Genomic DNA, 25,860 nt, shown 5'->3' with positions numbered 1-25,860 from the left:
TTAAAGCCTACTGAGCAACAACACACGTGTCGTCATGGGAGGTTACAAACTTAGACGCGGTGCCCAGTGGGGGATGAAGTCCTCCCCAGTAGCGGGTGCGCTTTGATTAGAGGCTCCAAATTTAATGTCTAGGCATATGGTTTGAAAATGTACTTCCCTGTTCCATTAAATACAACGAATCTGTTACCCTGTCAAATATCAAAGACCTTCTATAAAAATGGGCACTAAAATATATTACATGATAGGGATGAAACCATTAAAATGATGATTTCCTCATTAGTAACCTTCGCATGTTCCCCAATTCCCTCACCAACAACTTCTTGAAAAAAAAATGATGATCTTGTGACTAATTTTCTTTTGTTATCAGAAAAGCCTAGAATCACAGTTAAAAAACTCAGACTCCCTAAACATCTAGGATGACTAAAATGTACCTGATTAAGGAAGACATCAAAATGCCTTACTAGCTAAACAAGGTATTCACTGCCTCAAACACTCAAGTAATCAACAACCCACATGACTTGCCATTGAACAGTCACTCGTACTATCTCTTACCTTCTACTCGCCAACACTCAGTACTTGTAGCCAGCTTGATCGCATTCTTATGCCGGCTACGTTGAGCCTGATATAATAGAGTTCTCTATATGTCGGTCCGAACGCCGGCCTATTGTGAAACTTGCATGTATGGGAGGGTTCAGCGGACTCCAGGAGCGTGAAGACTATCCCCGAGGTACTGTCAGGAGTGTTGAAAGATTTTGCATAATGGGTCCTCAGCGCGGTCTTGGGCGACTGAATGGGAGGCCATGAAGGTGGTGCTCCGAGGCCATTGTATAGGGCATTTGTGTGGGGTGAAGCGCACTTTGCAATTGGAACTCATTCAGAAAGATGTTGGCACAGCGTCTGGCACCGGACAATGGGGAGGGGCGTAGGGAAGAGTTAGAACTCTTGCGTGAAGTTACAGAGGTTAGGGATGGGTTGGAGCAGTTTACACTTAAATCCTATCGCCAGCTTCTCCATATGGAGGGGGACAGATCCAGGCACCTCCTTGTCTGGCTCCCAAGATGGGAGGTCCCGAAAACTGTTATTCTACATCTCAGGGCTGGGCGGCTTACATGCAAGGCGTTATAGTGGATACCTTACGCACATACCTGCAGCAAGATTACCGCAAACCTGTTCCTTTTTGGCAGGTGCCGATTGCGGCCTTTCTATTGCCATTACCAGTCACACGGCTGGGAGACATGGAGGCGCCAGATTTGGATGAGACCCTAACGTTGGAAGAGATTTACAAGGCTCTGGGGAAGCTACCAGGGGAGAAGGCGTTGGGCTGCAATGGTTTCCCTGCCGAGTTCTATCAGGCCTTTTCATCGGTGCTTGTGCAGCTCTTATTGGAGGTGTACTTTGAACTCGACAGGAAGGCTTGCTTTCAGAATTGATGCAAGAGGGCTGCATTACCATGCTCCCGATGCCCGGGGGACCAGTCGGAACTTTCGGCATATCGGCCACTTGCGATGATCAAGATGGACACCAAAATACTTTGTAAAGTATTGGCCTTTCATCTGCACCCAGTATTTGCGCCGCTGATCCAGCAGATAAATGCGGGTTCATGCTGGATTGCAGTACCTCAATTAACCTGCGGCACTTGATGCATGTTACATGAAGTGGTGGGTCACGATGAAGAGTTGGTTGTGGTGTCAATAGACAAAGCTAAAGCTTTCGACACGGTTCGGTGGCAATATCTTAAGCAGGTGTTGGAGGTTATGGGGTCTGGACCCCCCCCCCCCATCTGCTCCTGGGTAAGTCTATTGTTTACAAAGCCCACTGCTCTGGTTCGAGTGGGGTGGCAGTGCTCTGCACTCCGGGAGGTGGAGAGAGGCACGGGACCAGGGGTCACCCTCCTCTTTGCTACTGCATTGGAGCCACTAGCCGTTCAGATCCATCAGCATATGGCAGAGTGTGGGATTGTTGTGGGGGATGAGGGTCACTCATTTGTTTTCCTTATATGCGGACAATACTCTTTTTTTTTTTTACCTGTTGTCTCTGCTGCGGTCTCTGCACATTCTGTTGTGGTAAATCACCGCTTTTGGGGAAAATTGGGCCTCCATCTTAATCGTAGCATATCCCTTGGGTTTCCATTGGGCTCTCTGGCTGCCTGCAGAGAGAAAGAATTGCCCGTGGTGCCTCTTCAGTGGGTGCTGGACTCCTTCTGCTATTTAGGGATGGTTATCACTTATACTCTGCAACAGTGCAAACAATGTAATATTGACAAAGTGATTGCAGAATTACGTTTGTCGGTGCGCTTCTGGACTTCCCAGCCATGGTCTCTCACGGGATGTGTGGCTGTTGCGAAGATGGTGTTTTTTTCCCCAGTGCCTTTATGCCATCTAGCACTTATTTGATGTGTTGTCCTTTGCTGTGTTTTGCAGGTTTAATGCTTAATTCTCTTCTGACGGCTCAGATCTGGGCTGGGGGCGAAGTAGAGTGGCTAGGATCTAAGTGGCGCTACCATTGGAAGAGGGTGGTCTGGCAGTGCCTGATCAAGAGCAATACTATTTGCCTGCCCAAATACAGCATGTAATGCAATGGATGATCGAGGAGGACACTTAAGTAATGTTTGATGGAAGATATTGGGGGACAATGGACCTTACTAAGCTCTTGATGGTGCCCCGCGTAGATGTAGAGTATGTCTCTTATTTGGTCCGACACACTGCTTCCCTGTGGGAATTTACTGTTAAAGGTTTTCTGGGAAGGACACCATTTACTCATGACTTAGTCGTCGGGATCTCCCTGACTTTCGAGTATTGGGGACGTATGTAGTGTTGGGGGACCTGTTCCCTAATGAGGAATTTATTGCATTTGAGGCAGCACAGGAGAGCATTGGTGTAGGTCAATTTTTAAATCAAGCAGATATAGCGACTACTGGGTGGCATATCTGGCCCTCGTTTCCCGGGACCCAAACTACCTCAATGACTTTTAGGTGCCTGGTGGAGTTGGGCGGGGGCCAGCACTTGATAGCGCATCTTTATAAGGCCTTGACATCAGACTTTAGGAGTAATCAGTTCCTGGCCCGCAAGGCCTGGGGGTAGGACCTGCGGGTACTGACTGATGATGTCTTGTGGCACCGAATGTGTGCACTGGTGAAGACAGTGTTGAGTCACACACACTTCAAACACTTGCATTTCCATTTCCTACATCATACGTACATCACACTGGTATTGATGTCTAGGATAGATCCTGGTAGGAGTGATTCATATTATAGATTTTTTACCCCGACTTCTTCTTATCTCCACTTGGCCTGGGCCTGCCCTGAGGTGTATGACTATTGGGGAAATGTTGTGACTTATGTGAGGACCATAGTGTGGATCCCTGTGGAGGTGGACCCTCTGATTTGTTTGCTGTGGGACATCTGGCAGCCAAGGGGACAAAAATATGGCCTTTATGATATTGCACCTGATGCTGTTATTAGCCAAGTTACGGTTTGTGATTACCTGAATAGCGCGAGCTAGACCGAGTGAGAAATGATGGGTGGCGGATGTGGTTGAATGGACCATGGCTGAAGAGGTTTGTCTGAGGAGGTGTCAACGTGATTAGACGGCTCAAGAGGACATTGATGTCTGGGTGGGATCATTGGATGGGTATATGCACCCTGAGGGGGAACATTTTGACTCCACATTGGAGGATGAAGGATCTGTGAGCACGCTTGAGGTATGAACTGGTCCTAGTAGGTTGATGGTGTGAGTCGGGAGACTGGGAAAGCATGGGGGCAGGGTACTATAATGGACCTGTACTGGACTTTTCATACTGGCGATAGTTTCAATGAACTTAAACAACAAGAGGTAGAGGGTTTTTTGCACTATAAGAAGGAGCACTCTTAGTTCCCCTACAAAATACAATCAAAACAACGAAAGAGTGCACTTTTCCTTGTGAGAGGAGTAAGTGGGAAAGAATCTCAGTAGATTCTTTTAGAAAGCCCTCACTCACCAACCCAGTTGGTGACATGCTTCATCATCGGGCCCTACCAGGAAGCTCTAGAACCCCTCCCCCTCCCTCCCCCCCACCCCGGTGTGCTTCGACACCAGAGTTACTGCGGAGCTGGTTACTTTTTGTGTAAGTGAAATGAGTTAAAAGTGACAAGGTTGTGTCCAAAAACATTATTTATTCGTTGGCCAACCCAGCTTAGTTAAAAGTGGAGCGGGCAGTAGGAAAGCTAGATAGATAGTGCAGCTATGCCTCGCTATGTGCGGTCAACATGTTTCTGCCTATCTAAATGCAAGTAGCTAGGAATTCATCAGGACCAGTGTTAAGACCCCGGCGGTCAAAGTGTGAAAAAACAGAAGAAAAAAATTCTTTCCAAAACCTGCTGTGTTCGGCACACAGCAGTTACATTGGGTGAGATCACTAATCACACCATGGGTCTCGGGAGGGGGGTGGTGGCTAGTAGGCACACCGCCAGCAAAGCCAGGGACCTGCTGTATTCGGGTCCGGTTACAGATGGTGATTCCAGGTTCCGATCGGGTGCCTGGCTTTGCTGGTGGTGTGCCTACTTGCCACCACCCCCCTCCTGAGACCCATGGTGTGATCAGTGATCACACCCAATGTAACTGCTGGGTGCCGAACACATTCAGGTACCCCTCCCACTGCAGGCTTTGGAAAGAAAAACATTTCAATGCCACACTAATATAACCTCAAGCTTTGATGTGAAGTCTACTTTTTCAACATGACGAGAGTCAGAGCTGCTTCTTGATGTGTACATTTTAGCCATCACTTCATTGGGTTACCTTGAGTTGTTTGCCATCACGGCAGAAAATGCTTTGCGGATGCTGAGAAGGCTACATTTACCATAGTAACTCCAGTCCTAGACTAGTTTGGGCAAAATGTAACATTTCCAAAATAATATAAAGGAGCAACTACATTTTGTAACATCCTATCTGTCTTTACCCTGCCCATCCTCTGTACAAGACCTGCTCATCAAACGGGATGGATGTGTATCTAAGCAGGCATCCTTTCAGGTACACAGTGCCATCCTAGGTGTCCATTTTACTGCAGACATGTAGATTGGGTGGAGCAGGTGTGTGGTTCACTTTCTATGTTTCTGATAATGTTAGCTGCATTTAGTTTAGACATTTGACACAAACACTTGTTACAGTTTGTGTCGTAAGTGAGTTCACCTCATTGAGTCAAAGGTGCACTTGTGGAGATTTCTATTTCACGTCCCTACAATGTCCACAAAAACTCACTGCACAAATATTTACCTTCTGAGCTTTCCTGTAAAATCCAAGTTGTCCATCAGCGTCTGAAAATCCGTCAACTTCTGAAACCTGCTGGTTATATTTGAGTCCATCAATGCAACACTCAATAAACTCCATGCTGTTCTCTGTAAGGGTTCCAGTTTTATCTGTAAATACATACTCCACCTTGGAAAAAAAGGAAAATTAAACCATATTAACGTAAGCAAATATGATTTAAGTTGTCTATTTAAGAAGTGCATTTTGTGCCAAAAAGTTGTCTAAATATTTGCATGTTCAACAAATGGAAGTATGTACCAGACTGTAAAAATATTTTTGAAGGGTGCACTATGTCTCCCTCAGATTCCTCATCTAATACATACCACGAAATGTCAAGCAATCGCTCCAGAAATGTTAATACTCAAGTAACATAGCCAGATAGAGCCTGCGATGCTTAGAGATAAACCCTTGCATGATCATTTCATGAGACGTGATCGCAAAGAGGGCAGACTGAGCCGTGCACACTGAATATAGATGTCTAGAAGCACTGATTACTTCAAGTTGGGAGGACAGTGGATGAGAAGAAATAAGTATCCACTAGAAAAATACAACTACTTTTGAGTGTTTTATATACTAAGGTGTGGTGGCTATTTAAAAAGTTTAGAGTTTGTAGATTCATTTACTAATCAGTTCACTGTGAAAGCCATTGTAGTTCATCCGTTAACCAAGACATCCATCTATATATTGATCTCTCTCTCTCTCTCTCTCTCTCTCTCTCTCTCTCTCTCTCTCTGTCTGTATATAACTATATATCTTTTTTATTGCCACGTCCAGCAAGCCCTTTTCATCCATTGGCCTGCTGTTGAGTTTTTCACATTTCTCCCCACCCACTGCAGCATACAGAATGGAGCTGTGCGTCAGCCCTACAGAGCCATTGGCTAATTTCATTGTGAATGACAGCATTCTTAGCACATCCTAAGACAAAACAAGTACATTCAGTACCAGGGACTACTATGGGAGGTTTTTTTTTCTGACACAAAAAATATTCTGTTTTTTAGCCAATCTTTTCTTTTTTTGTTCTGGTGATGCCATCAGAGCTACCCCAACAATAAACACACAAAGCAAGTAATGACAAAGCCAAACGGCATGTAGCCAAAGTCACACCTACTGAATTTGCCAATGGTTGTTTTCAAATGAACCCATGCCAGTTATCCTTCAGTGGAAATATTCTCAGTGATAGATGAAGGAAGGTTGTCAGGATATGTCCGCCTTCCACCACAACAACAACCTTAACACCTGCTTTACTCCCTTCTAAAAATCTATTACACCGGTCTGTGGAAGACTTAGGAAGGCTACCAGAACATACCTGCCTGAAAAAGTACACATTCCTGTGGAAGAGAAAGGAAGCTTGTCAGGAAATGCTTACTTCTCTCCATGACCAACAAAGGGATGATCGGGAAGCTCTCTTTTAAAGCCAAATCTCATTCACGTTTCCTACTTATTGGCAAGCAGATTTTCGTCGGACTTTGTAGGCACCTTGCTGTCTCAGGTTGCATGGCCATTTTATGTTTACATTTTCAGGATAGCGCTCTTAAATTATTTAAATCACCGACCTGCATGACCATGCAGGGAGTGAGCCAATGCCACATCAAGAGCCAAAGGTAAGCCCTGGCCGAAATCCGTGCTTATTTGTTGTCCAGTAGTTGCATGTTCTTTAGTGAGGAGATACTCCAGCTAGCTCCAGCAGACATTGTGGTTATGGGTAAGAGATTTTACCTTGATGACTATTCTGTAAGGGTAACTCACCTCTGACCTCTACTAAATATTACCACAAGGCAGATCCTTTCCACTGGTCATGATGGATAATCTCTCCCCTATCAGATTACCTCCATTTAAGCATATAGAGAAGCTGAGTTTCCTTCTCGACAATGTTCCTATGAGAAGGCCAATAAGGTGTCACAAGATATGAAACCACCCATAAAACATAAGGGTCAGCTGCAGACAGCCCTGCTAAATATCCAATCTTACAAAAATCAATTGTACCTCGACTTTAATTCTATTGAAAGTCACCATCTTGATATATTTGTGATTATTACGCCAATGTGTTTCAAGGACACATGTGGCCCAGATATATTCCTAACAGAGCCACATGGTAATAAAATACGCAAGTTGGAAGGCATGAACAGACCTGGAGGTAGTATTGCAGGTATTTACAGAGAACAGATAAAAGTAACACTCTTAGAAATTGAGGTATTTCCCTATCCAGAAAGATTATCCTTTTCCATCACTGCTTCGGTAACCTTGTTTGGTACTCCGCTTTACCATCACCTTAATAGTCGAACTTTATCAGACTTTTGCTCAATATGTTGCCTAGACTCATCCAAATTTGTTTAGTGAAGGGACTTTATATACCACTCACTCATACTGTGGGAGGTACCAATAAACAGTAGTTGTGTCCGGTCACTTCATTCTAGATACAAAAGATCTGTCTGTTGTATGGTCAGAACATGTGGCACTCACGTTTGAAGTTAAATGTGATGATCTGGACATAAAGCCCAATGCTACATCTTTATCATCTATTGCTAAGTGTGCGCTTAGTAACAGCTCCTCTGTCAAATTTCGTTCTTCACTAAAGAAGAACTTAGATAATAACAACCAGGGAAAGAAGAACACTTTTACTGCTTAGATTGTACCTCCATTAGATGCAGTTGCTCAGATAGTCATTACTGTCTCCCATCGTGGGTCCCCATGGTTTTCTAGTCGGTTAGCAAAAGCCAAGCACGTCTGTAAAGTCTTGTAAAGGAGGTGGCACAAAACATATTCCATGGAAGATAAAATTAAATATAATGAAAGGCTTAAAGTTTAAAGGGCATAGCTGAACCAAGCTAGTAATGCTTCTTTTGAGTTTTTTTAATTGTTAAAGGATTTTCTACTGCTAACAGTATTAGTCCCCGTTCTGTTGTACTGACTTTCGAAGGTCTATTAGTGATTTGATTTTCACTTTGCTTAAAAGATTAAGGAGACTAAGCGATCATTTACTACCGCTGATAGTCTGGCCTCAATGTCAACTTAAGTTCTTTCTAATTCAAATCAGGGTCTATCGGAATTTAGCACCATTACTATGGATGAGCCACTGCAAGTTTTAATTGGTCATGATTTGTTGCTAAACAGGATGCGTGAAATTGGAGTAAGAGGGCTTACTTTAGATTGGCTTTGTTTATTTTTTAATGAAAGGATTCAAGAAGTTCACATCACCATTCAGATCTTTATCCAAATCTTTCAAAGTGTGGTATCCTAAAGGGTTCATCCCTTAGTTCAACCCCATTTGATCTGCTGGACCGCTGACTAAACTCTTACTACAGGATATAAGAGACATAATTTAAACTCTACATATATCCGATTCTCTCGTTTTTTTAACACTGCCATAGGGCCCACCATTAAAATATTTAACTTTATTCAAAAGGGACCCAATGACACTTTTTAGACTTCACTTTCACAGCACCTTGGGTGGGACCCGATGATGAAGCATGCCACCAACTAGGTTGGTGGGTGAGGGTTTTCATATAAAACAAGTGTTTTTTCCACAAATTATTTTCTAGCTTCGAAAGTGTGAGCCATTTCTTCTTGATATCCATTGTACTATTTTGGGGAAGTGAACTAGCCTCCACACAAACTCTTTTTCTCTCGCTCTCATTTGCTCTACATAAACTCTTTAAGGACCATCATCTTTACTGCAAGTGCTACGCAGATGACACTCAAATAATAGACTAGATGTGACTTATGAACAGGGGCGTAACACAGGCCCCCGCAGCCCATGCGGTGCGGGGGGGCCGCTGGCTCCAAGGGGCCCCCTCGGCACTGAACTCTGGCCGGGAGAGCTCCTGATTGAGCCCGGAGGGGGGCCCCCTAAGTACCGTGCAGGGAGGCCCCCTCACTTTTTGTTAACGCTAGTGCTTATGAAAATGCATTAAGCAGCATTGTAATTGGATTAAAGAAACTGGTGGATTGATGTCTTCTAATTGTCTGAAATAACTTCAAATAAAATAGAGAAAGTGACTGTAGGTAGGTTATTGAAGTAAAGAGTGACTACAAGGGATTTCGTTTGTATATTGTTTTTTGATCGAATTATGAGTTAGTTACCAAAGATCTAACCCGCAATGGATCCATTGCGGACCGATGATATTAGCTGGAACACGGAACACGCTGTTTTCAAGAAGCGCCTTTTCAAAACAGATTGCGCCTTGTCTGACCTGTCAACCTTGCCAGTTTCAAGTTTTAAATACTGGATCTGTGCCATCAAATACGACAGATAAAAGTGCTGTAGCTTTCCACCTGTAGTGATTCATCCATTTGAACATCTTTCGCCTTTGTGCATAGGGGCACTCATTGCAAAAATATTACAGTCCTGATGATGGTCTTATAGACATCTTCAACCAAGACCGAAATGTCGACCCTTTCATCATCTCCTAATGCATTCCATCTGCGTAAAGAGCTAACCATCATACATTGTTTGACTTGGTTACTTTTCATGAATTCAAGGAGCTGATGAGTTGTTATGAACTGACCGTTTGACTTTTGCATACATCTGTCCATAACAGTTTTTGCTGATACTGATTTGTTCTTCATATCCCCGTATATTTATTTGTTGATTCATTCAATACAATACCCTTTTCAGATAAAACTACTTTACCGTGTGCTTTTTCTTTCCCTTGTTTTTGTCTTTCAATGAAAAGTTTTGTTATCCTATGGATACATTGGGGTTAGATCTTAGGTAACTAACTCATAATTCGATCAAAAAACAATATACAAACAAAATCCCTTCTAGTCACTCTTTACTTCAATTGCTTATTGCCCAAGCCTACAAGGGTTGATTGGGTTACCCATTTCTCTTTCACATTTTGTAGGTAGGTTAGACAGCCAAATGGTGCCCTGAGAGCTGGGGCAAAGTACCACCCCACTGATTGTTTTAGCAATTTAGAAGTTATAACTCAGTACTCAAATTGAGAAAGTTACATCCTAGAGCTACTGATATTTAAAGAGCTTAAAGAATGCTCAGAGGAAAATGTATCCCTTAGAGTTCCTCCCTCTTTTGGTTGGTTTGAACTATGCCAACACCCTTCATTTGGGGCTACCAGCAGAACAACTTCAGCATCTTCAGTTTGAGCAGAATTCTGAAATACGTTTTCTCACTAATTTACCAACCACATTACCATCTCATCTTTTCACACTTCTGTGGCTTCCTATTAAGAAATGTGTTTTTTTCAAAAGCATTTTTTACGTGTTTAATTATTGTGGTCTGCTTTTGTTAAGCAATTGTTCTCATGGTATGTTCCTGAAGTCTCTGTGCTCCACAAGTCCACAAAATAAAAAAAACACCTCAAGAGGGGTAGATCATTTGCTTATCTGCTCACCACAATATAACTTGCTTCTGTACAATCTTAGTTAATTCAATCTTTTTTAATCTAGGAAACTGCGCAAAATCTGTTTATTTCACAATAGTCCACTCTGCAGTTGTTGCTGATTTACCTTCTGGCACTACAATATCTTTGCATAACTGTGTGCTTTATAAATATCTTAAATAAATAAATAACCTCATCTTCTGATATTCCTTTATTCTATATAGAGTAAGAAACGTGTTCAAAATTCCTGGGATCAATATTCAATGAAGAATCTACGATGGGTAGGTCAGGGTCCTATCACTCACACAAAAATCCATTCCCTTTCCCCTTGGTCAGTGTTTATTTAAACACAACAATTAAGTTCCTGTCCTGATACTTTGCCCACAAGTAAGCACAATTGGATCATAATAAAGTTAGGGTTAGCTGTGTGCTAATGTTAAGGACAAGGCAACCAGTTTCTCCTAAACATTCGCTCCCTACCTAAACACCACCTTGAATTTTGGGACTTGGTAAACACTGTAAAACCAGATATTTGCTTCCTTACGGAAACTTGGTTGAAGCCCCATACACTTCCCGCCATTATGCTGGGGGTCCCTATGGGATACAAGATTCTCAAACTTGACCGCCCAATTAAAACTGGAGGCGGTATTGCTGTGGTCTATAAAGAGGGTCTGAAGGTCTCCTTACTTGAACAGAGAAGCTGTTCTATGATGGAGATTATGATATTTAAGATCAGCTCCACTTCAAAGATTCATTGGAAGGGAGCACTAGTTTACCGCCCCTCGGGGCCGAGTGCGGGCTTCTCACTGTCCTTAATGGAATTACTGGCTCGACACTTGAAAGCTAAGGAAGATTTTATTCTTCTTGGAGACTTTAACATCCATGTCGATCTCCCTAGTCATCCAGATACGGTGTCCTTGCTGTCCGATCTCTCTATGCTAGGGCTAGAAATACAGAACAGTGGCCCTACGCATATAGGCAGACATACCCTGGACTTAATCTTCTCTAGTTGTCCTAAAATTAAATGTCGGTTAGCGACTCAAGTGTGTTGGTCAGACCATTCTATGGTCGATTTCGCCCTTCTAGGCCTTGACATGCCTCACCAAAAACTCCTCCCTGCCATATGTCGTAGACAGTGGCATAAAGTAACACCGGATGAGCTACAGAGGGTATGGAAGGAACCTACCATCTTAGATATAGATAATGTAGAGTCTGGCCTAATTAAGTTCAACAAAGCTCTCCTAGAGGCGGTTGATCTACTGGCTCCCTTGAAGCTACACAAACAGTATCCCACATCCAAACAAGAGGTGTGGTATACTGAAGAGCTTAGAGTGGAGAAGCAGGGGTGTAGAAAGATCGAAATAATCTGGAGGAAATCTCACACGGTAGACAGCAAGAAAATGTATTCTGAGGCTTTGGCCACCTATCATAAAAACAAAGTTGGCCAGGAGGAACGGTCTCACCTTACAGCTGGCTGAAGAGGGCAATTCTTCCAGAGAACTTTATAAGATCGTACAGTCCTTTGTAAAACCTGTGGCCTGCGAGAGCCCTGATGACTTTTCCCAAGCTCTGTGTGATGATATCTCCTTGTTTTTCGAGAATAAAATAGAATTAATCTATGAAAAAATCATAAAGGCCGCGAATCTCAGGAGCAATGTCGCCAGTCCCCCCTCTATGTCATCTATGCATAAAAGTACCCTACTCACTTCATTTCCGGAAGTAAGTCCTTCTGATGTCACCTCTCTGTTTAGTCAAATTAAAACAGGATCCCCTACGGACTCTCTGCCTGCGAAAATGGTTGCTTCTCTAGGTAATTTGCTACTACCTAGTATTCAAACTGTGATCAATCTTTCCCTCAAGGAAGGGGAAGTACCTAAAGAATGGAAGAAAGCAATAGTGAACCCTATTCGGAAGAACGCAGCCCTACCATGGTCAGACCTTTCCAATCTCTGCCCTATCTCCCTTCTGCCTTATTTAAGCAACATCACCGAGAAGCATGTGAACACCCACCTGTCAAATTTCATCGAGGCAGCGGGAGGTCTGGACCACTCACAATCTGGGTTCAGACCTAATCACAGCACCGAATCAGCCCTCCTCTCCGTGACCGATAACATCAGGATGGCACAGGATAGAGGGGGCTCTATGATTCTGGTGCTGTTGTATTTGTCCGCTGCCTTCGACACAATATCACATGACATACTTCTCGGTCGTCTGCAGAAGGTGGGGATAGGCGGTTTGGTTCTGTCCTGGCTTGAGAGTTTTCTCTCTGGCCGCTCACAAAGTGTCCGATTGGGCTCCCATCATTCCATCTCTAAGGAGCTCACCAAGGGGGTCCCTCAAGGCTCATGCTTAAGCCCCACACTTTTTAATGTGTATGTGGCCCCCTTGGCTGACATTGTGAGAGAATATGGGTTCACTCCAGTATCATATGCTGATGATACTCAGCTTTTGTTTCCTTTCCAGACTCTTACACCGGCAATCAAACACGCATTTGCCGCAGGTATGAGAGCAGTGTCCGATTGGATGGCCTCCAATTGCCTACAATGTAATGTGGGCAAAACGGAGGTCATGCTTTTTGGTGAGGCCCCTCTCCTGTGGTCACCTGAATGGTGGCCATTGGACTTAGGACCAGCCCCCTGCCCCAAGCAGGTAGTGAAAAACTTAGGGGTACGGCTTGACCAGTTGTTGCTACTAAAGGAGCACGTAAATCAGGTAACTGGATCCTGTCTTAGGGTCATCGGACTCCTGAGGCGCGTATTCCCGTTTCTGGCCGACAACTATAGGAAAACGCTGGTCCAGACGCTTGTGGTTAGCAGGCTAGATTACTGCAACGGGCTTCTTATATCTGCCAATGAAGAGCAGCTTAGCAGACTGCAGGTGGCCCAGAATACTGCGGCCAGACTGGTTCTTAATGCTCCAGCCAGGTCCCCTTCACGCCCCCGCCCGGACAAACTCCACTGGCTACCCATTCGTCAGCGGGTCAAGTTTAAAACTTGCTGCATAATTCATAAATGCCTGTTTGGTTCAGGTCCCAAATATTTGGTAGAAAATTTCAATCTTTATAAACCTGTTTGCTCCCTGCGTTCTAGTAACCAACTGCTGCTCCAGGTCCCACGTGTCAAGAGGGTAAAGCAGGGCGGTCGAGCATTGTCCTACAAGGGTCCCACTCTGTGGAATACGTTGCCCCTCACCCTGAGGCAAAATACTAATATTCAAGACTTCAGGAAAGTCTTCAAAGACATACCTGTTACTGACAGCATAATTTGCATCTTTCATGATTTTGGTCTGGCTCTCTGGAAGAACACAAGCGCGGAGATACCCCTTCGGGGGTCGAGTCTTGCGCTATATAAGCAAATAAATAAATAAAATAAAACCATAGGGCTCACCAAAAATCTGGAGAGTGAAAATATTCATCCTGTGCACAAGAGATGTACACAGCATGATCCAGTGAGGTATACATGTGTACACGACCTACTCCTCATGGGAACAGTCCATCCCAATTTACCACACACTCACCTGACAAAGCTCAAGTAGGCGAAAACTGGAATGAGGATGCTTGTGTTTCAGTTCAGGGGGGGATCTCACTTGGTAATTGAGGCTGGACTGTTCTCATTGGAGCATGAACATGACTGATTTGCCTACAGCCTATCTGAGGTGATATGGCAGGGGTGGGGGGGATGGTAGGACAGTAGAACAATAGACTGGGATGCAAACCAAGTGGCTGAGATTAATTCAAAGAATTTCGCCAGTCAATTTTTTGTATTCCTCGTTGAGACGTGACAAATCTGCCCAGAAGTGGATTCCTTGTTCACCATGCCAGTTGAGCCAAGCTGCACTGACCAGGCCCAAGTACGGTTAAACTGATCAGGGGTTGCAGGTATTCCGGTTCAGAAGGGACCTGGCTTGGAAGGTCGAGCTTAACTGCTCCTAATGTAACAGGACCAAGGCTGATTTACATTACACAGGTTCCTGTCTGAGATGGCATGGTGCACAAAAACACAATGGGCTGGAATACAGCCCTAGTAATTATCAGTGGCTGGGATTAATTCAAGCATTAAACACACCACGTTTTGTATTCTAGCATCCTACAGCCCACCAGCATCCTATCGATTTGGATGCTAATATTCTAGCTTTTCTGTAAAAAATGGTATTACAATAAAAATAGAAAAAGAACAGGTAAAGAGTATTGAAAACGCGATGGCGTCTTACAGTTCCATCTTGGCAAGAAAACACATGCAAGGCAAAGGAGTAGATATAGTCACTCTAAGGATTTTCAGAATCTGAGTTTCAAAGTAGCAATTGTCATTTGACAAATTGCCACACTGTGGACAAAATGATGAACTTTGAGGCACCATATACCACACAGTAATCCTGAATTACTAGATCAATTCATTGGGGTTACCAAGAACAGTAGTAGCCATTTCATGTTTCATTAAAAAAAGTGATCAATTCTTGAGGGACCATATAGCAAACAGGAATATAGACAGCAATCAATGAAACATCAATCAAACACTAGCAACTTCTTAATAGCTTATTTCTTGTAAGGTCCAACAAACCAAGACACGCATAAGCGCCAAAAACACATCAAGGGTACCAAATCTAAACTGATATCACAAAATATCAAAGTATAAAGTTCTGGAAAAAATATCTTTTAGTCCTGAAAAACTTGCGAAGCTAGCATAAACTTACATATAAAGATGTCCAAGGGTTTCATATTAGAAATAAAATCCATGTTGAGAAAGACAAGAAAAAAGTTCCGAGGATCAGTCATTCTACCTGAATAATTTGATACACTTGTTCTTCTAACAGGTGTTCAGGTCCAGTTCCTCAGTAATCACACCACAAACCTGTGTCAGCCATTCTCATTCAAAATAAAATTCATAAAATTAGTTTGAGGACGATTATCTTACTTTCCTGTCAACCAGATACCAATCTGACAATACCTCTCTTTCTCGTCCATACAGCCTTACCAAACGTACCAAACCAAAGGCAGCTAAATTCAGGATTTACCTAGGAACACTGCAAGTAAAGTCATGTGAGCTCACTGCACACAAATAACACACTTTCTAATGTTGATCATCTCCTTTAGCATGATTCCTAGGAGACCACCACCTAGGTGCAAAGAGACTAAGACAACTTCTGTTTTGCCTCTTTATGACTTGAAAATGTCTAGAATGTCCAAGACCAAAACCCATACTTCTTACATACTCCCACCTCCCAGCATGATCAACAATCACTCACCCATCTATTATGAGGATTGCTTCAACATCACGAAGCATTATCCTCATCTCAGAACTCTGCAAACACCACAAGCACACCTGCCACCTAAACAACTTCAACATCCGAACTATTCAAGATCTTCATTGGCTGCCTGTTGGGCAAAGGATTAAATTTAAGGCTCTTTGTTTAACTTTTAAAATTCTCAAGTTAGCCTCCCCCCCTATTCTTTCGCAGATAATCTGTCATTATGTACCTTCCAGAGCCCTTCGATCCTCGGGGTTAAATCTCGCCATTGTGCCACGCTTTAAAAGAGCTAGAATGGGTGGACGTTCTTTTTCGGTCATGGCGGCAGCTCTCTGGAACTCTTTGCCTGCCCCTCTCCGTTCCATCCCTGATCTGCTTTCTTTCAGAAAGGCCTTGAAGACCTTCCTATTTTCTACAGTCTAGTTCCTTCCTTTTTTGGGTCATTAGTTACTGTGTTGTGTTTTACCATATCCTAAGCGCCGGGACGCCACTTGGCTGCGGCATCTGTGCGCTATATAAAAAATAAATAACATAACATAACATAACATCCCTATCACCGCATCATTGTCATGCTATGAACACACTGAATTTCATCCTGGTCAACATATGCTTTGCAGTCCTGTGTATGCAAACGTGGTCATCACATACAAACACACTTTGCAGTCCTGTGTATGCAACTTGGTCATCACATACAAACACACAACCTCAACTCCATCTTCATCATGAAGGATAAGCTTTCCTACCTCCACCATGCCCTGGTGTCTTGATACTGCCAGTCTACAACATACAGCATAAACCAATGTTATAGAATTGGTGGAAGCATCCTTATCCATAAAAAATACATTACTGTTTAAAAGCAATGAATCTCAGCTAGTCAAATGCGTCACTGAGTTTCCACATCAAAATCACAGTCGGCGTCAAGACTTGCACTACTAAATGACATAGGATGCCTAGTACTAATTTGCTATGCTCCACACAATAAAGGCTTTTCTCCCTGACTTCAGAACAGTCATTGCAGCCTTTCTTCTATCACACCTTATCAGAGGCAATGCCCTCCTTGTCAGTGTCACAGGTTCACACTTTACCCAACAGAAGAGGCGGACTTACAAAAGGACTTAGTAAGTTGATAGGATCTCTCTATTTACCAACTCCCTTTTACAGCCTGTATTACCTTCTCAATTTTCTACATCACCTAAAAGTAATTAAATCACTGTACCCTATCTCCAAGCAAGATCAAGCTGTCTGGTGAGTAATGCATCACTCAGACAGCAGCAATACCATCAGACTTGAAACAAGAAAAGGCAGCAAAGGAATGACAAAATATTTAGGCATTCATCAGCAATGCCTAAAGGATATGGAACTTCCTCTTGACCCAGATCTGGCATGCGTCTCACTTCTTACTGAAGACACTCCTCTTCAAACATAACTTTGTTCATATGTGATTCCTCCAGATGATGGACCTAGCCCCCACCTCATTCGGTAACACCCACTCATCTTCTCTCACTTCCCTACTTCGCCCTGCAGTTCTCAAGCCCCAAACAATGTTACAATTCTCCACCTATTCATTGGTAGGATGCACTACATAAATTCCCATATGTTTCACTTCACAATAAAGCCATTGGGTTGTTACTACACAGGACACAAAAATGCAGTTGTAAATAGTTTGCCTAGATGTCAATTTAAAGCTCTTCGTAGTCCGATCTAGGAGCAACAACAGGTGTCAATTCTGAGAGTCTACTACACAAAACTGATGATCACCTTTGCCTGGAAGAGTCTTACCCAGGAGAGGGCCACCCAGATGAAGTGTACTAGCGAATTAATGTTACAGCTCACGATTAGAGCATTACAACAAAGCTGTTTTCATTGGGCCAGACCAGAAGTATCTTCCCTTTTGCCTGTAAAAACAAAACTACCCGGCAAACACTTGTTGATTAAAAGTCCAGTGAGCCACATCCTCCTAAATTGCTCCAGGGCAGAACCTGAATGGGAAATAGGACCTTTCGCACAACCTGGGAGTGTGTTACCACAGAGACCAACTGCCAGTAAAAATGAGCTCAGCCATAAACGTGAGCATACAATGTGGTAGGTTTGCCTGCCCCTCCTCATCTGTGTGCAGGCCTCCCTTTAAGGACGATTGTGCCTAAGTGCACATGCTTTCAACAACAAATGGAGGAGTACCTCCTGGAGGCGTAACAGAGAAAGGCTCTGTACTTAGAGCTTATATTTTGCAAAGGTCCACAAGTTTGTGGTTCCAAACAATCACTCAGGAATAAAGTCTTGCAGTGAGTAGTATTGGCCCCTTTTTAAACCACTTATCACCTTTAGAACTATTGCACATATAAAAAAGAAAATATACCCGCTCCACTGTAGTCAGGTGTCGAAGCACACCCTGTTGGCACTCGGCCTTCGGGGTGGGACCCCGATGATGAAGCATGTCACCAACCAGGTTGGTGAGTGAGGGGTCTTCTGAAAGGACATGCTTTGTCCTGCAAAAAGGTTGGGCACACTGTGCTTCACTGAGCCTTAAGCTCCAAGTACAGAGCCTTTCTCTGTTACACCTCCAGGGGGTACTCCTCCATTTGTTGTTGAATACTTAAGAAGGGGACCGGGAGTTCCCACCTCACAGATTTGTTAAAAACCTTTCCTCTCTCCTATTGTTGTGGAATAAGTGCACATGCTAACATAGAGCCCTACCACACTGACAATATCTGTACTTGGGCACCCCACCTTCCCTTTGGAAGGGGTTTGTGGACCCACTAATGGGGGTTTAGTCAGAGACTGCATGCCACTCATGTTAGGTCCTCAAGAAGCTAGGAGGGGTGCTCCAGGCCCCCAAGCAAGGGCTGGGAGGGAACGAGTGCGGTTGCTAAATGTATAGTACCCACTGATTGGCTGGCATTCAGTGTGCTTCTCTAGAGCTTTTTGCTCATCTGCATATTTCATAGGAATGGTGTAATCACAATGGAAAAAGGGACTCCTTATTTGCATTTTGCAATACAATTCAAAAGAGAAAATGGCTTCTCTCGAATGTGTGCCCTCTGCAAGAGCAAGTATAAATTCAGTATTACAAAAGAAGCTCTGCAGTCAGTTTCTGGGTTTTCTGTAGTGCAAAAACACCACAGAGCTCCCGCTACAGGAATTTGCACCTTTTAATTAAAAGATTAACCTATATTGATAATCACTGTCTAATTAGAAGCAACACATCCCTTCTCTTGTTCAGGTATTTCACTGTTGCTAAGAGATCTTTTGGGATCACTGAATTAGAATTCTCGATCACAGAGATGAATGAGCTAGAAGCCGCATAGATAGTCCCAAGGTTTTCAAAGAGGCATTTATTCTTGATTCTGGTGTGTTCTGAAAATCTGGGGTACCTGCAAGACACACTAAGGACATTACGGTTAATCTAGGATGAAGGATGGTTCTGAATAATGCAAATGTAAGATGCCACAAGTCTAAGAAAAAAAATAGGAGATGACTCCCCGAAGAGGGCTTCAGCCTAAGAAACGGGTTCTGTTGGTTCTGACTGACATCTTTTTATTTTTTTACAAGCAGTGCATTAGAGTTTTATTAGGAATTTAATTCGTGAATTTGAGGCAGGGAGTGTAGAAGGGAATGTGCAGGAAAAAAACCTCTCTACTGCCTTTTATTGAACAATGGATACATCTGGAACATTTTAATTCCTTGACAATGCAATGTATCTGAAATGAGTAATATTGTTGCCTGACACCTTATCTAAAACTGTGCAGAGGATAATTTAGAGGTGTTTTAGCAAGATTAATTTTGAATCCAATGAGAATACTATAATATTTGGACGTATTTAAACTGACACTTTCCCAGTACAGACAGGATTATATGCTATTTGTATAGTACTTAAAATATATGAAGTTGATGGATTGACTTGATGTAATTAAAAAAAAAAAGAAAAAAAAAAAAAAGAGTAGAACCAAGCTAGTAGCCAGATTGAACGCGACAAAACCACTTTCACGGCGCATGATAAACCAAAGTAGCCAAAAGGCTTGCAAATGCAGAAAGAGACTTCAAGACTTGGGCAGAATGACCTGGGCAGACATTGCTGCTTTGGGGTCAGTGGCATGATGTATGAAATACAAAAAAGATGTGCTTGCTGCCCGTTAGCTTCTGTACACGAAGAAAAAAGGCGATAGTTTCCCCTGCAAGACTCAATTGTGAAGTGGAATTAGCTTGGCAATAAAATGTAAGTTATCAAGCGAATCGGCCTTAACTGAAATTACTATAATTAAATGGAACACAAGCCATGTACCATAAACAAACAAATCTGCAGTTTCTAATTCAGGCTTAACTCGCTGCTGCAGCAGTGAGAGTACAAAAGGGAGAATTACCATCACAATGATGGCACTGTCATCCAAAAAGTAAACACCACAATAAATATGATTTGTAACAAAACCCTGATAAAAAAGAAAGTGTTAGGAACACATGCTTAATCCGAGGCCCAATGAAAGTGTGCAGTTGCTTCTTAATGGAGTACAGGCTGTGATGCGTGACATTATAGATGGTTTGGGGCAGAGTTAAATTGGAGGGAGGCCCTCAGGATTGGTCTCTGTGAAGCCAACATGTTTGTGGAACAAGTCAAGAACAAGTTGAGAGGTCTGACTTACAAACATTTCCCATCAGAGATTGTGCAGCTAACGTTAGTAGATCCTGCCAGGGCGCCTACTGACGAAAGGAAGACATGCTTTTTCATAGAAACCGAAACTTTGGGCTGAATGGAAATGCTGCTGCAAGTGTACCTCCTAGCAAATTATTCATGGAGAGGATGGACTTAAGAACAAGTTACTTATCTTCGGTGATGCTCTTTTTGATGGATACTCGATCTAACTGCAGATTTCTCACTGTTGGAATATCACCTGATATCCTGGCACCTCAGTGGATCTAAAAAATTCTCCTGTGTGGCTAAGTGGTAACCTTGCACTGTCCCAAACGTGACAGAGCGGAGCCCCTGCAGGCTGATGTTAGTTATTCATATTTTTTCTTCCACGACCTCATAAGCGATCACAAATTGCAGACGACAATGTGGTGAAATCTAGTGTGGGACATTTGTACAATGTGCAGATGTCCTTTCCACAGAACAGAGAGGTGGGAGATCAGTGAGGAATCTGTGGTTAGATAGAGTGTCACCATAAAGAGTGTTACAGAAAGAATGTAACTTGTTCTTCTAACTTCATATTTTTCACTTTTAGAATAGATACCAAAGAAGGAGTGGACTCAAACCAAAACAAAGTCCTACAGGACCAAAATGGTAAAATGGAAAAATGGCCGCCCCTGCAGACCTCGCTGCCAGGGCAGTAGTGCTAAGTGAACATATGCAAGGGTGCTTACATTGCAGCTTGGCAGATGTCTTGTGACAAGCACTTCACTTGCCAGTGCCATTGTTGCATGCTTGGGCCAGATGGAATAAGCCCACAAGCCTTAGGCACTGTGCGACACATATTGATGCAGAGTACAATCTACAATGAAAGGGTCCTCTTTTTTGCACCGTTTTACCTTGCATGGTTCCAGCGAAATGCACAGCAGTCCAATAGTATACATGGTGTTCTCTTGTGCGATCAATGTAAACGCTGAAAGCTCTCTAGGGGCAAGTCGCTGCAGCATCTCGTCTTTTGATGGGTGCGGTGAAGCAAGCCCAGTAAGGTGATTGAGTCACTGACAAGGAGACACCCCCTTTAGCATGAAGGAGGTCTCAATTCTAGTTTGAATCATCAGTTTGGAAAGAAAGTGATTTAGGGACGTTGCATCAACAGTAGTTGCAGCTTACTTCTGCACACCACATATGTGATCACTGTGAGGAAGCCTTTTTTGATTGTCAGGAGCTGTAAGGAGCAACTATGCCTAAGTTTACATGTGTTGCGGCCACAAATGATAGACGGAAAGCTGAATTCACCCCCAGTCAAAAGATCTAGGTTAAATCCATTATTCCTTTGCTCACTACGCCACCCCTGTTTGGACCCAGCAACATGCAAATCAGTCTTGACCCTTCTCAGGGGGACAGTGCAGCCCGAACTGCCAAGCCCAGTCCTCCCTGGACCAGAAACAAGCATCCTGGGACAGGTGTCGGGGTAATACCCCTCATCAGCCAGGCTAGTTTGAATCCAGTGACACAGTGAGCAAGGTTCCCACGTCTGGGCATACCCATCCCACTTAGGGCGTAAAGTGCTTGCGCAAAGAATACTTGTTTCTGCTGTTCTGCGCACTACCACTGGAAAGAAAGCACCTTCCTCTGTTGGTGGACCAGGTGGTGATTTCAGTTTGGTGTCTGGGGTGGTGTCTAGCCCACTGGCTTTCTACTGGTCTAGGTAAAGCCCTTCATCTGTGTAGTGAGGGGAGGTAGAGTAGCTTATTTACTTCTCTGTCATCATCAGTGTTGAGGGGAAAATTATGAAGACTCTGGACCACGTCAGAATTGAAGTCACATAGGACCCCCCTAACCTCTGCTAATACTGACACCATGGAAGAGGCTAAGGATCTGGCTCAATGAATACTGCCTATACCTTTGTAGTCTCCTAGCCTAATAAATATGTGATGAGGGCCGATGCCAGTTCAGGGTAATCGAAGAGTCCGAATTAGATCCAGTATCAGCAATGACAGAGTAGGTCCAGCATGCAAAGGGTAGCTGTAGACCTTGGAGTCACAGTGGAAGCCTGGACCAGAAATGGGTCCTAGGTCGATTGCTGGGATCAAGGGAGGGTTCCACTAGCAAAAGTCTGACTGGAGGACACTTTGGCTCCATAGGGCCCAAAGAAACTTCAGAGGGAGCTTGAAGCATCTGAAAGATCTGTAGAATGGCCTACTTGAAGGCTGCTATCTTCTGCGGTGTCGACAGAGGCTTAAGGAATTCATAGCACACTGGGATTCAAAATCAGTAGTCATTATGGGGTGAGGGTGACCTTTGAGTGCTGCCTTCACTACTACTCGTCTTATTCCAAAGGGCAAGAAGGGGTTAAATCTCACTTAGCCTTCTTGACTTAAGTCACATTGTTAACTTCAATTTACCTGAACATTATGATTTGGACTCCATGAGGGGACTGACCCTGTGACCAACAGGGCCTCACAACTTGGAATGAGAAGGTGAGAGCTGTTTCAAACATGAGATTTTCTTGTGCTCAGTAGTGTAATGCTCTGTCTCCAGCTTCATGAACGCCTTAAGGAGCATAAAGGCACATTTTTTGTACAACTATGAGGTGTGACCAGAGCACTGGTTCCAAAGACACATGAAAATGTAACCATAACCAACATCTGCTTCCTGTAGTTCAGCACAACTTAAATACTGCTGTCTTTGGGGGAGCCATCTTCTCTAGGAAACTGACTGACATTTTTTTTAGAGTGGTGGGAAGACTGATAAACTAGGCAGCAGAACTACAGAGGGTGCGTCTTCTACCCATGTCCACAACTCTTCTGGGGTCTGGAAGAGTGACCTATTTTCAGAGATGACCTTGAGTTTGGCTGGGAATAGGAGCATTCTTTGTATGTTCATTGTACTGAGTTTTGTATTTACGGAGTCAAAAGTGCGTCTTTGCTTTTGAACCTCCCTGGAGTAGTCTCGGAATATAGTTTTTTTTGCCTTGGCATGACGAATTTCCCCAACCATCTTGCCTCTCTTAAAATTAAGGAAGCGGGCAACGAGGAAGTGTAGTGGAACCCCCTGCAGGTGGTTTGGTACTGAGAGCCCTGTGCGCCCCCTCTATCATGTAGAAGGACAAAAACTGGGCTGTCAGGAGGGAATCTCTCAACCATCCCCTCAGGAACTTCCCCACCTCTGAGCCCTCAATCTCTTCGGGGAATCCTACAAAGCGAAGGTTGTGTTTCCTCGCACGATTTTCTACATCATCCACTGTCCATGCCACTTCTTTCAAGGTTGTGTGCAGTTCGAGAACTTCCTTACTCCACAGGTCCTGACACAGTAGGGTAATCTCCGATCGGACCCCACCTAGCTTTACCTCTAGTGTATCTCTCGAGGCTTGTATGGCCTGTAAGAGTATCGTGTTATCCAAAATTGAGGGTCGATATCCTACCTCCTCAGCCTTTGGGGTGCCTGCTTTGGTATATCTATCCTTCTTGCCCGGTCTCTGTGGCTTGGTTTCTTGATCTTCAGCCACATTTATGAGGTGTGGAAGGGAAGTATGCCTTGCCGTGAATGTGTGACCAGTCTATTCATGGGGTCGGAGGAGATGACATCCGTGTGGATCAAGGGGGAGTAATTAGTTTCTACCCCCCTGCTGGGCCAGTTCTTCCTTGTCTGGGCTTGTGGTAGAGTATGCCTTACTCCATTGGTGAATCTGTATTCTTGTTTTGAGTTGTCAGGGCACTCCTTCCCAGTTGCTATTCTATGGTAGCGATCACCCCCGCTGAGCTCGGCTCATGGGGGTATGGCAGTTCCAGCGTCTCTACGTCAGGGACAGATTCTCACAAGTCCGTGCCCCCTGTCTCTACAGTTGCTTCAAGCCTCTGTGTGATAGAGCACAAAGGGGAAGAGGGTAGGGCCCTCGATCGTCCCCTGCTCTGTCTCAGGTCTCTTCTGTTGAGGGGCCAAAGTGGATGATTTGCCCTTAGCCTTGACTACTTTTTATCAGTCTGGACCACAATGGTGCAAGGAGCCCCCCCCCGTTCCGTGGCCCACTCCAGGAGTGTTCAGTGGGGGATTGGGCCCAGTCAGCCTCTCAGTGCTTGCCTCAGGCTTCCGGACCCAAAGTGAGGCCCCCACTGTGATGGTCAAGGTCCCTCCCAGGCTTTGGGGTTGCACCTTACAGGTGTTTAGTGGTTTAGGTGTGGATGTCTCATACCATTCCAAGAGTTCGCTGCCCAACCCTGGCCAATGAGGCCACCCTCTCACTCCGTTACAGCTGCTCTCTGCCTAGTTTTTGGAGCGCTGATCGGGCCCAGAGGATCACTTGGCCAGCATGAGTGCAGCCCTAGTTCTTGCTCGCTCAGGTGGCTCGCTGTCTCTCCGTCCCTCCCTCAAGGGTTGCTGGCTCTCAATGTCTTCCCCATGGCCCCTTCATGGCCACCCAGGGTAGCAGCCTCCAGGACCACATGTTCCCAGTGGTCGAGGGGGAGATTCATGGCCCAGAATCTGTCGCACCTCCAGGTCGGTGCCGCTGCCGCTCTTCTATGCAACCCGGGTCCACCCATGGGTTCACCACCTCCTTTCTCAGCGTTGAGATCTAGGCACCTCACAGGGCTTGGAACTGCCCACGCTATGGTCCAGGGGCGGGTTGGTCTCCGCAGGTCTTCACCTTGTGACCACCATCTTGTTAGCTGAGGGAGGCTTTTGCTGCAATTTCTTTCATCCGGCCTCTCCCGAATTGTGTTTTGGTTCAGAGTCGGCTCTATCCTCCCGGCTGGAATTACTTAAACTTCAGCAGCTGCATGCTGGGCTGGATGCGGTGGAGGGAACAGGATTCAAGTGCGGATAAAGTTGTGGGCTGGCAGAGCTGGTAGTCGGCCATCTTGTGATCACTCCCGGTTACGTCGGATTTAAGGTCACAATTCTGAAAATGCCACTTTCAGAAAGTTGGAATTTTCCTGGCCTCACCATTTAATGCCTACAGCCTGTTACAGGATTACATGACTAGGTGTAGGTGGCAATTGGCCTTTGTGTATTCCTCCCAGACAGTGTCACAAAGGGAGACTGGGCGTGAACAGGACGGGCTATCTCTAGCAGGATGAGGGGCTTGCACCTCAAAGGAACTGCCCCAGCACACCCATGAAGGATTTCACACTAGACTATTGTGACCCCCGACAATCGGGGGCCAGGATATAGAGGAAGGAAATTACAGACACATCTGGGTGGGGGGAGAATCTCTTGAAGCTATTCTCACTTCAAAGTGGGCATCAGGTCTAAATATTGGACCCTCAGACCCAACTCTTCACATCACTTCTGGACCTGTGGAAACCTCAGAAGAAAGACTGCTCAGCTGCAAGAAGGACTTTCCAACTGCTCTGCGGCTCTGCTGCCCAGGTATCCA

At 44.4% G+C, this 25,860-nt stretch overlaps 1 protein-coding gene across 5 annotated transcripts in view; it reads right to left on the bottom strand.

The window, feature by feature from the left end:
* The window catches only part of ATP11C (ATPase phospholipid transporting 11C (ATP11C blood group)), a 905,856-nt gene that overhangs the window by 287,633 nt on the left and 592,363 nt on the right, over positions 1-25,860 (bottom strand). For all 5 annotated transcript variants that reach the window (XM_078688608.1, XM_078688607.1, XM_078688609.1 and 2 more), the window contains exon 13: positions 5,247-5,408. In XM_078688608.1, coding sequence (XP_078544734.1) covers positions 5,247-5,408 — 162 coding nt within the window. The remainder of the gene's footprint in view (positions 1-5,246; positions 5,409-25,860) is intronic.

Source organism: Lissotriton helveticus, chromosome 4_1 (genome assembly GCF_964261635.1).
Source record: "Lissotriton helveticus chromosome 4_1, aLisHel1.1, whole genome shotgun sequence".
Taxonomy (NCBI): domain Eukaryota; kingdom Metazoa; phylum Chordata; class Amphibia; order Caudata; family Salamandridae; genus Lissotriton; species Lissotriton helveticus.
The sequence above is the reverse complement of the archived record's forward strand: the minus strand, read 5'-3'. Positions and strand labels throughout refer to the sequence as shown.